This window comes from Nelumbo nucifera, chromosome 5, assembly GCF_055504915.1.
Source record: "Nelumbo nucifera cultivar China Antique chromosome 5, China Antique-T2T, whole genome shotgun sequence".
Classification (NCBI taxonomy): domain Eukaryota; kingdom Viridiplantae; phylum Streptophyta; class Magnoliopsida; order Proteales; family Nelumbonaceae; genus Nelumbo; species Nelumbo nucifera.
In genome coordinates, this window is record NC_142653.1 from 80,799,957 (window position 1) to 80,812,243 (window position 12,287).

The 12,287-nt window shown below is 37.5% G+C and overlaps 1 protein-coding gene across 2 annotated transcripts in view; it reads left to right on the forward strand.

The window, feature by feature from the left end:
* LOC104593837 (uncharacterized) overlaps positions 1 to 12,287 on the forward strand; it is a 71,431-nt gene that overhangs the window by 3,135 nt on the left and 56,009 nt on the right. For both annotated transcript variants that reach the window (XM_010253860.3, XM_088888052.1), the window contains exons 5-12: positions 63 to 372; positions 3,928 to 3,986; positions 6,470 to 6,559; positions 8,958 to 9,049; positions 9,250 to 9,348; positions 9,810 to 9,887; positions 12,004 to 12,088; positions 12,200 to 12,258. In XM_010253860.3, coding sequence (XP_010252162.1) covers positions 63 to 372; positions 3,928 to 3,986; positions 6,470 to 6,559; positions 8,958 to 9,049; positions 9,250 to 9,348; positions 9,810 to 9,887; positions 12,004 to 12,088; positions 12,200 to 12,258 — 872 coding nt within the window. The remainder of the gene's footprint in view (positions 1 to 62; positions 373 to 3,927; positions 3,987 to 6,469; positions 6,560 to 8,957; positions 9,050 to 9,249; positions 9,349 to 9,809; positions 9,888 to 12,003; positions 12,089 to 12,199; positions 12,259 to 12,287) is intronic.

Sequence of the window (12,287 nt, forward strand, 5' to 3'; positions counted from 1 at the left end):
AATGCTTCTTCTATTTTCTTTTCTTTTCTAAAATCTGTTCAAAAAGATATTTTTTGACACAGGTGGAAGCAAAGGCACAAATGGTGCTTCTTGCAAACACAAGTATGCCAAAAAGCACTGATACCTATCCTCAAATAAGCCCTGAGTCACTGGGTGCTTCTGTTTCTGATGAAACTAAGGCTAGCTCACATTCTCATGATACCCATGAGGCTTCTGATATATTGATGGTTCCAAAACTGCTAGAGAATGAAGACTTGAAAGCTGATGCAAATGGCAGGGCTGCTGCCATTCCTTTAGAGGCAATACAACAGGCAGTGATTCTTGCCCGGTGCCTTTTAATTGAAAAGAGTGCCAGGCATGATGAAATGCAAGGTAGGTATTGATCCAAAAAATAAAAAAAGAAATGCAAGGGATGTAGCTTTGTCTTGTAATTGAATATGCATGCAAAATAGTGTTTTTTACCCTTCTTTTGTCAAATATCCTATTGTCTTTGCAGTTTATAAGTTGATTTTTCTTATCATAATTACTCTTAAAGTGATTGGCTATACTTCAAGGCCAAAGAATAGCAAAATCATTTTAATTGTGGAAGGAGATTCAAAAGTTGTGATTGGCTGGTTCAGGAATAATAATAAAGTTACTTGGAACTTGGAATCATCAGAATGCTATGGGGAAAATACTGGAGTTAGGAAGGGGAAGAATCGGCAAATTTAGCTAGATTCACAGGTCAGCCAATTGCTTGGCTGTTGTCAAGATAGAGAATCAACTGAAGTCAGATGTTCTGGGGGCAGCTAGAGGACAATCTTTTGTAATGAATAAGAAAGTAAAAGAAGGCTGGGGCAAACCAGTGGCAGTGGGGACTGGCCTATTGCTTGGAGATGGGTTTAGCTGAATGCAATAGCTATTCAGCAGGCTGTGGAACCAATAATAATGCTCCACGCCGATCATAAAATACATGGGACCCACAGACATTCAACCCCTCACTGTGGGCCCCATGTATTTTGTCACTGGCATGGAACATTATTATTGGTTCCACATCCTGCTACACAGCTAAAGCGTTCAGCTAATCCAGATTATATTGTGGGGCGTAAGGCACTGTATGTATTCGTTTTTTTCTCATTCTAATAAAAAATTTCTGTTAGCAATAAAATAGCGCAATCAGATATTATTTTGTGTCAGTTTTCTAGTCCAAATTGGAGTCTTTAAAAGGAAGCCTGACTTTACATGGTTGATTCTAAAAATAGAATCATTGTAATTGCAATTTGGAAGAGTTGATTTTATGAAATAAAGTTTGGTTTAGTGAGTTCTTGTTGTTGCCAGGATTTTTTCTCTTTTTTGCCCTCTCTCACTTGGTTCTTCTAGGCGATCTATCTCATGCTGTTCACTCTAACATCAATAATTCTTCTCAATCTTTCTAATCTCTTGCTAATCTTTTGGTGGACAGCAAGTTGTCTACTTGCTTCACCATCCCTGTTCATCCTTAATCGCCCAAAGCCCTTCCTTCACCCCATAAATCCCACCACCTAGGAGTGATCATTTATAACTTGGTGCAGCTCAGCTTGGAAATTTCTGGACTTGGGCCATAGTTTTGTGTCTAGGCCCAGAAATTTCTGGACTGGGGCCTGCGTTAGGCTTGGAAATTTTAGGGCTGGGCTTGGGCCCAATAATTTAGGCCCGGAGTGCATATATATACTTATGTATATGCTTTATTTTATGTTATATTTTATATCATTTATATAAATATTATAAATTATTGGGCCTATGCCTGGCCTACACATCATCATCTAAGCCTTGTTCCCAACTATATGGTGTCAGGCTGTCAGCTTCATGAATCCTGTTTCAGGATTCTATTCTGTTCAGTGCCATATCCATCATTAAATAATGTTCGCTTAAATCATTTCATACTACCACCCAAGTCCTTTTTGGTCTGCCCCTAGCTCTTCTAGCCCCTTCAACTTGTAACAAATCACTTCTTCTAATGGGTGCTGTAGATGGTCTTTTATGCACGTGACCATGCTATCTGGGCCCACTTTTTCTTATTTTATGACCTATTGGAGATACTACTATTTATGACTCCATGATCATGATAGTTTAGCAAAAGTTTTAATGCTGGCTGCTGAACTGACATAACCCTCCTTTATTCGGGCATGGGACCACCAAACACATGCATGCACATGCATGCACACATGTTCATGTGCACACATGCACACACACATGCGCGCACACACACACATACACACAAGTTAAGGATATGTATGAGGGTGCAAAAGTCAATGTTAAATAGTTAGTCCTTACTTATTTGCACTAGTCATGGACTCATAGTTGAATTGACTAATATATTCAAGAGGAGGTCACATGGTGCTTGTTGTTTGCTGATGACATAGTATGAATTGATGAAACCAGTGAAGAATTAAACGCAAACTTAGGCTTTTGGTGAATTACGTTTGAAACAAGAGGTTTTAAAATAAGAATGACTAAAACAAAATATATGCAGTGCAAATTTAATAATAATAGGAGTGCAAACTAGGTTAGGCTTGGGTTGGAGACCGATAGATAACTCAATGTAACCTCTTTCTTTACCTGGTTTAATAATTCATAACAAAGGAGAGATTGAGAAGGCAAATAAAAAAGGGGTGATTGAGGAGAATGCTGCTTATAGAATTAGAGTAAGATAGGCAAAATGGAGGGCATGAGGGGTGCATTTGGAGTTCTATGTAATAGGTGAATACCGTTAAAAAAGGAAATTTCTATAAACTACATGTAAGCCTAGCTATGTTGTATGGAGTGGAGTGTTGGGTAGTCAAGAAGCAGCATATCCAAAAAATGAGTGTGGCAGAGATGCAAATGCTTAGATGGATGAGTGGTAAAACTAGAAACGATAGGCCAGAAATGAAATCATACTGAAGAACCTAGAAGTAGCTCCAATAGGTGTTAAAATGAGAGAAAGTAGACTGAGATGGTTTGGTCACATGCATAGAAGATCTTCTACAGCACCCGTTAGAAGAAGAGATCTGTTACAAGTTGAAGGGGCTAGAAGAGCTACAGGTAGATTGAAAAAGACTTCTTATAGCCGCTATAATTTTTATGATGAATATGGGATTGAATTTATATAGCTGATCGTACATAGTTAGGACAAGACTTAGATGATGATGTTGATATATCTATATATGTGTGTGTTGTTTATTGCTATATTTTATTTAATATATGTACATATCATAGATACGGTTGAGTTGTATTAGGGGTAGCTGGCGTGTAGGGGTGTAGTTATACTATCTTTGTTTTTTTTTTGGTTTTGTACTGTTGTTTCTCTCATCTAAGTATTCTTGGATGAAGGGAGTTTGTTACCTTTATATTGCTAATTAAATAAGTACTTTTGATGATTTTTGCTAATCGAAAAAGGAAAAAGGAAATAAGAATAAGGAAAATCAAGGAACTCAACTCTCTGTGCATATTGAAGAAATAAAGATCTGTAATTGTTAAAGGGGTAGGGGATCTTGAAATTTAACTATTTAGATAATTGAATGTATATTTTAGATTATCATTGGGACTTTTAAGTTTCTTGGGATGACACCTTGAAATAGTCTTTTCCTTGATTTTCATGATTTCAACCAAGAAACTTAGGCTTGGGCATGTTACCAAACTATTTTTTTTACATCATTCTTTTTGCTGAATGGCAATTTTGCTTCAGGGTACTGCAAAGGTCCTTTTCATCTGTCCTCCCAAGTTGGTTGTAGGATGACTAAGATTTATTCATGATATTATATTTTCTATCTGCTTAGTCATGCTTGCTCAGCATATTTTTTGGTGTTTGTTGTTATTATGGGTTCTGTGCTATTGATCTTTTTCAATGGATATATAGAGGATGATGAAAGGTTGCTTGGTTTAACCATGTTCTCTATGTAGTTGACTTACATCTATATTACCTTTCAGCATGGGAAATGGCCCCATTCATAGAGGCTATTGATGCTCAGCAGTTCAAGTTCTTCATCGTAAGTTCTATGCATCATTACATCTTTCAATGCTTTTATGTTACATTATTCTTATTTGGATGTTAACTTTGGTAAATTAGTTGTGTCTGGAAACCATTAATAAGTTCGATTAAACTCCTTTGGTAATGAAGTTTAGATGGTTGACTAGAAAAACCAGTGAAGATTCAGCTGTTCCAAGATCATCTAATAGCATGGCTGATGCATTAGCTAAACAAGGGGTGGTTAGAAACCAGTTTTTTGGGCTCTGTTATAAATAATTTATATGGGGAGTGATGGTATTTGCTATTCTCTCTAATAGGTGTATCCGTGTATGTATGCCTTGTAAATATGTCTGTTTATAGTTAATATTATTGAACTTTGATGGTTTGTTATAAAAAAAAAAGCTTGACAACCATATTGCCAAATATGTCTTAACTCTAGTAACTTAATTCAATGTCCTAAAATTTAGTGGGCTAATTGTTTTGCCTGCAGCCATGATTAATATTAGGGGTGGCAATTTTTCACCCAACCCGCTGAACCCACCAAACCTATCCAGTATCTAACCCACCCAACCCCACCCATTTACTTGGTGGGTTGGAAATGGGTTGATCGTCCATTGGGTCAATTTAAATGGGTTGGGTTGGGTTGTGGATAACCATTGGGTTAACCACTAAAGATACAAGTATGAATTCGTTAGCCTTTTCTTAATTTTCTTCATTTGAGTGAAATAATTTATAATTAATGCATTAATTAATTACTAAAACGAGTTTTCCTCGAATCAACACACTTCACTCGAATCGACATAAATCCAAATCAACCCGACCCGAGTCCGGACCAGTCCGAATCAATTCAGCCCGGTCTGAATATGAACAGACCTGATCACCTCGGTTTGATTTGTTTGGGTCGATCAGCCTAGTCCGAACCCAACCTGATATAGTATGGAGCGATCTGATCCGACCCGAATCTGGAATGGTTCTGGGTGGATCTGTTCAACCCAGATCCGATTTGATCTGGCCTGAAGCTGGCCCACCTGCTTTGTCCTGTCCGGATGCGATCCGACCTGAATCACAAACAGTTACAAACAAAACTGGTTCAGGTAAGATCCGGTCCAACCCGAAGCCACACAGACCACTCGTTTTCGGATCCACTTCGACTTGGTTCACGCACCAGTCATGGGCAAGCCGGTTTGGCCCAGATCCGGTCTGAACTGAAGCAACACGAGCCACCCATTTTTTGAGTTCCGGGAAGGCCCGACCCGAACATGTGTTATTCGACCTGAATTTGAACTGGCATGCTCCCTGCTCTGCTTTGAACTAGTCAGTTTGGTCCGAGACCCGTGCACAACCCGATATGGGCTGGTCCGAGTCAATCTGCCACTGACTGGACTGGTCCAATCTGGTCTGACTGGACTGTTCCTAATTGAAACGGTTCAACCACTCTTGATGTAATTAGCTTGAAGACAAATCTAGTTAGATCATTCAAGTTGGTCTAACCAATTTGAACCTAAGTGGTTTGGTCAAACCCAAAATCCGAACATAGTCAATGGTTTTGTCACTTGTGTAAAAATAATATCATGTAATGTGGTTGAACCTTCACCACTTGTGTAAATAACAACTACTATTATCACCATGTTATGGCCAACTTGTTTGTTAAGTGGGAGTTAATTTTTAGTTTAAGTACATAAATATAAGACTAATGGGTTTAGGCGGGTTGGATTGAGTAAAGGCGGGTTTGTGTTGAACCCAACCCATTTAATTTTATATAATTGGGTCATTAATTGGTTGGTGGGTTAGATGGATTGGGTTGAAGCTCAACCCAGACCAAACCCAACCCAACCCGCCCAATTGCCACCGCTAATTAATATTGTTCAGCACTTCAGCTTTTAAGCATTTGCAGTGGCTTCATCAGTGGACATCAACAAGGTGCAGACATGTTGTGACTCAATTTGTTAGTATTTGTATGGTTGTGTCACGTATCGTGGGTCCCATCATGTCAGCATTAAGTTGAAGTTTGCTATTGAAGCCTTTGCAAAGCCTGCTAATATTCTACTATTAACTGACATGACATTATGTTGTCAAGAAACTCCTTGATTCATTTTATGGTGGTGGTTCAAGTTTCCTGATTCTTTACTGCTTAGTCAAATTTAGGGTTCAAATAATTTTTAATTTTCTGGCTTCCTAGATCTGGATCTTGGTTGGCTTACTCTTCAGGCTTGAGATAGTTGTTATTCAATGTACTTAGAATTTTGCCTCTTCAAGTAGGACCTGACTTCCTCATCACTATGTGTTTTGAATTTCATCCTTTTTTTGGATAATTATTTTGAATTTCATCTTTTACCATGTTATTTTTGAAAAAGATGAAGGGTAGAAAGCTGACACCCTTGGTCTTTTTTCTCTAGTGGGGGGGGGGGGGGGGAGGGGAGGGTTGCTTATCCTAATCTTCAATGTTAATAATAATCATTTTATGTGTAATTTAGTTTTGACTTTTTTTTTTTTGTGTTTCAGATTCAATGCTTCTGTGACATTTTACGTATTCGATGGGAGTCTAGTCGTAGCCGCACAAAGCAACGTGCTTTGATGATGATGGATGAGTTGGTACTTTTCCCAATTTTGTTTTCTTTCCTCTCAATCTATGTTCTGGATGTAAACCGTTTGTGACATTTTTTTTTATCAATAACCGTTTGTGACATTTGTTTTGGTTTATTTTTTTCCTAATGTTCTAATCTTACAGCATTGAATTTGATATTAACTTTTTGCAAATTGTTATGTTTGAGCAGTTAGTTTTGGTTTGTAGAGACAATTAAATTATACTAGATTGCTTGATACTCATGTTGTTCCATTCCAACTTATTCACTGAAATTGTTTGGTGGCATATGTTCTCTTTTACTTCATGTGGTACTCTTCTTTGTGTTTATTTGATACTTTAGTTACTCAAAAGTGGTTTCACTATTCAGCTATGAAGTTTCTAGCATGTGGCTATAAATGTGTTTTCTTTGATAACTGGTAAAAGTATTGTATTGTGCTATAAAGGGTTTAGTCATCCTCACAAAAATTTACGAGGAGCTATACATGTATCAGTATAGCATGTGCAGTGTAATCAAAAGGCTCATCAAAACTTAACAGAAAACCAGTTATCCTTAAAGGGCTCAACTGTAACTCCAGAGAACTGGTGCAAGACCCTGGCCCACCAAATGTGTGTTTATTGACTCCATTCTATTTTGCATATCAGCTCCTCCAATGAAGAAAATTTCCCCTGAAATACCATGCTATTCTGTTCCTTGTATACCCCAACAGATGGCAAAAGGCAGGTGATCCCATAGAGTTTTCCCTTTAGCAGAGAAACCACCCACCATCCAAGATGATAACAGATCAGCCACAGTCTGAGGAATCACCCACTGTCTATGAAATAGCTTCAGAAAATGGCTCCCAATCATTTCAGTAAAGGGGCAATGGATAAGCAGATGACCTGCCAGCTCAGGTGTCACTCCACAGAACATGTTGATATTCATTTCCTGTTTTTTTCATCAACAGGTCAACAATCTGGATTTGGTCCCTACTGGAAGACCATACATAGAAAGCGGTCTTTGAAAGAACCTATATTCACCAAATCCAACTCAATGGAATCTTCTGCAACTTACTAATGAGTGCTTGTAACAGGACTTAGTAGAAAACAGACCTAATTTCTCCCTCAACTAGATTTGGCAGTTTCTCTGATTTGTGGTCCAACTGCAATACACCTAATGTTTCCAGCAGTTCTCCTATACCAAACTCACTTCCTAATTGTTCAATTTCTGCCTGAATCTGGGCTACTCACACCAGCTGTGTACCAATCCATTTTGTGCATTCTTTGATATAGGCATCTCTGTTCTCTGCAATGAGATAGAGGCCTGTAAAAGCATTGCAAAGTGGCTAATCACCACACCAGACTTCAGTCCACAAGAAAACGTTCTCACCATTGCCATGTTTTAACCTGATGTTCTTGTCAAACTCCTGTTTCTTATCCATGATTCCCTTCCACAGTCTATTCCCAATCTATAATAGCCTTACCATATTTACAACGAATCACCTGTCTCCACAGTTGATTATATTCTTCATCAAACTGCCACAACCATTTGCTAAGCAAGGCCCTGTTCATCAATTTCAGCTGTCTTATACCAGTGCCTTCTTTCTCCCTAGGTTCACAATTCTTAGTCCAAGCCACCATATGGAGTTCTTTTTAGGGCATCTTGTGTTGGATCAAGGGGTTTTTGCAAAAGACGCTTAGGGGCTGGAGTTCTTTTGATTCTTGGTTGGTGAAGTCAATTAGTGGCATGTGAACATCTCTTGTTTCTTGTTGTTTTGCATTTTTTTTTCATTTTCTACTCAATTGTATATGATTCAGATGAATGTTAAAGATCCTTTTTCCCTTTTTTTCACGTTGTTAGTGTCTATTAGTAATATAGTTAGTGAATACTGACTACCAAAAAAAGGATAAGATAGCCATTACACCAATTCTGAAGATCTCCAATATGATTCACTTCTCCTTGCTTCCCTTGTCTAGCTCTTAGCTTCTTCTTCCATGTTCTATGAACATTTTCTTTGATGTTCGTGTCGCTGTTTTGGATGTATCATCATCAGCGCTAAAATTCAGGCATGGATGCTTTAGAGAGAATTCAGTGTTAGGATTTGCAGGTAAGATTACCTAAACCATGCCATTGGTTCATTTTGTGTTGAGTGTTGCTTCTGAGCTTGACTACATTTTTCAATGAGCAGCAAATGCTTTGATATCACACTATGTTTAGTGGCAATCTTTCTGTTCATTTGGATTGTAAAGAGGCAGTTGTGATTGTGATCTAATATTGTAATGGTGCTGATATTAAATGTTCAAAATATTTGAGTTATGGCATTCATAAAAAAGTTGAGTTATGACTACTCTCAAACATTTGGTACTTGTCTTTGTTCTACATCTTATCATTACAGTGGTTGAACTCTTTAGTTTGTTCTGTGATCTCAGGTCCAGAGTGTCTTTAATGCTTCTCCTGCAGCAGCTCAAAGGATTTATTTTTCTTATGCCGTTTACATCCCTACTATTCCTGCATTACGGAAGTACATCTCATTTTTACCTTTGTGAAAAATTTGGACGTGTTATTGATTCATGCTTTATGAGGGATTATTTTTATTTATTATTTATGATTCTATTTCTTTACTGAGTAAACACTTACTAGGTACTATACATAATTGAATAGTTAAAAAGCATATACATTATTAACTCTTTGCTTTATTTTTTTTTTTTTTGGGACTTGCAGAGAATATGGTGAGCTTTTGGTGAGCTGTGGTATGATAGGAGAGGCAATTACGATTTTTGAAGATCTAGAGTTATGGGATAACCTAATATATTGCTACTGGTATGGCACGAATTGTTCAAGTTGATTTAAAAGAATTTAATACAAGCCATATCATTTTTCTCTCATGAGCTTTTTATTTTATTTTGGCGCCATTTGGCAAGTTTTTTTGGGAAGATCTTTTGGTTGCTCTGACAGTCAAAAGATGCATTGAGCTTTCGACGCGTCTTTTCGCGCGAAGACGGATAGAAAAAAAATGCAAAAGCTCCAGGAGCTTCTCGAAAATTGCCTGTTTTGGGCTTCTCGCTTCTTTTCGGTGCGTCGGCTTTTGGCGGCTAGATCTACCGTGAGTCAAACGGGAAAAGACCGAATTGCGGTCTACCAAGCTTGTAAATAGCCGACAGACCGCGCGGAAAGACGCGCCAAACGGGACCTTTATTTTATCCGTTTTTACTTTTTGGTTCTTTTACTGGATTCATAAGTCATACATAGAGTTAAATTGCTGATTTCAATATGCCTGACAGCTTACTTAAGAAGAAGGCAGCAGCTGTTGAGCTCATCAAGACACGATTAACTGAAATGCCCAATGATCCAAGATTATGGTATGTGACTTGAGAATTTGGCCCTTGGCAATCTTTTTTTTTTATTTTTTGTTATAGTTTTGATCCCTTCCCACCTCCTGTCCCTACTTCACGAACTAGTTGTCATCAGTGATTTAAAAGGCACACCTCTAGGCATACAAGCAAGGCATATTTAAAGGTCTGTGCCTTGCTTAGGTCTAGGCACTGTCCCTTTGGAAAGGGCATGCCTAGTGCGCCTAGGGGTGCATGTGGTGCTTCTTGTGCCTTAGGTCAGGTGTGTACCTTTGTTAAATTTTGTGCTTTTTGAAGCATGGTGGCAATTTTGCTCTGAGAACCCTCTTTTTGCTAATGTTGTTTGAAACCAGCCTGAAATAGGTCTTAGACTTAAATGAATACAGAGAAAATATATGCTGAATATAGCTGAAACAACAAGAGAGGGATAAGAGAAAAAGAAGAGAGAAAGAGGAGAAAACAGAGAAAATATATGCTGAATAGAGCTGAAACAATAAGAGAGGGAGAAGAGAAAAAGAGGAGAGAAAGAGGAGAAGAAAACAGGGCATCACGAGAGAGAGAGAGAGAGAGAGAGAGAGAGAGAGAGTCCAAATTGAGTCTCTCCTCTCTGCTGTCCTTTTATTTTATTATAACTTAATGGATGTAAAATTACAAGACTACCCTCCTTTAAGGATGCAAAAAAATCCAAGTTTACCGATTTGATACATGATACCTATACTTTGAACCTTGGGTTAGGTTATGAATAATAGCTTGTCGAACTCAGGTTAGATCTGAAGATCTGATTTTGAATTTGAATCAACACCTCCTAAGTCAGATCAGATTTTGGATTGAATTTGGTAGAGGTGTATCTCTAATTGAATGATGGTTGGAGATAGCTCAATCTGATTACAGCCCTACTGTCAACTCTAGAAATTCCTGATTCCCCAAGCTGTAGCCAACTAGGCTAAACACTCTGTTCCATATATCATTGCTGGCCTTATAACCATTTTATCAAATTTTTTCTTTTAGCCTAAGTGGTATTTTCCTATAACACAAGACTGCCAATGTTAAGCTTGACTTTCACTGCTCATTCCAGGCCTGATAAAGGAGGAAAGTTCTCCTATTTGGCAGCTGGCATTAAAACTTTTGCCAAACTTTATGACCATGGATACTGAGAAAAAGAAAACTTATCTTTTGTATTTATGCACCTCAATACACTTGTTCATGTGATTTGTTTATTATGAATTCTGTATCCTTTGACACTTCAAAAGTCAAAACCATGGCATACATGGATATGCTATCTTGGCATAAAAGAAGTCAATACTTAACACTGGATTGCAAAGGTACGTCTAGAATGCAAGCATCTTCTTTCCAGATGTACCATCTTTAATTAACTCTTTATATGTCCATATTTGATTCTATAAATTCCATGAATCACATTGCATTAATTCTGTTATGAACACTAAATATTGGAAATCATGTGCAATTCAGCATGATTTTAGTACCAAGATACCTAAATTAGAAAAAAAATTCTCTGCTATGAATACTAAATATTGGAAATCATGTGCAGTTCAGCATGATTTTTTTACCAAGATACCTAAATTAGAAAATAATGTCACCTTGCCTCACTTGTGGCAGTTTTATGTGCCTTACACTAGAGAGTCTTGTATTAATGTTCTAATCAATGTTTTCATGTTGTTGACTAAGATGGTCAAACCAGTCATGGAAGAGTTTACAGGGTCCTGGTTTTTTGATGGTTTTAACTGTTATAACAGGCAAGCTGCTCAACTGAACTGGCAAACTAGTAACCCGAACAACTATTGGGTTCAGAATCTGGATCAGTTTTTAAAATATCAATGCTATTTTCCTATTAACTGGGAACAATTGCCTCCCAGAAAGCAAAAAATGAGGATTGTTTTGAACATATTGAATTGATTGTACTGGTGAACATATTTTAGATACTCTATGTGTTGTTTCCTTTTTTACTGTTTCAGTGTTTGTACTTATCAATACTTAGGCATCTGATGCTCTAACTTTTCTATGGTAGATTTTAGAAACTAAAAGGAAGAAGCGAACTAAGAGGTGAATTATGGTTTTAGTTATATTGTAAAATTGCATACTATAAAGTTATTTTTCCCCTCTCCAGGTGTTCACTGGGTGATGTTACAAATAATGATGACTGCTATAGAAAAGCGCTTGAAGTGTCAAATGATAGGTCGGCTCGTGCTAAGGTGATTTTTAATTTTCTTCAACCAGCTACATTAGTACACTTCAAAACATAAAAGATTATTATGCTTTCATAATGATATCATTTTTCTTCACTAGCTCTTCTGGGTTTGCAGCGATCTCTTGCTCGTAGTGCATACAATAGGGGGGACTATGAGGCATCTAAAGTACTCTGGTATTATGTTTTAAAGCTTTTCATTATCT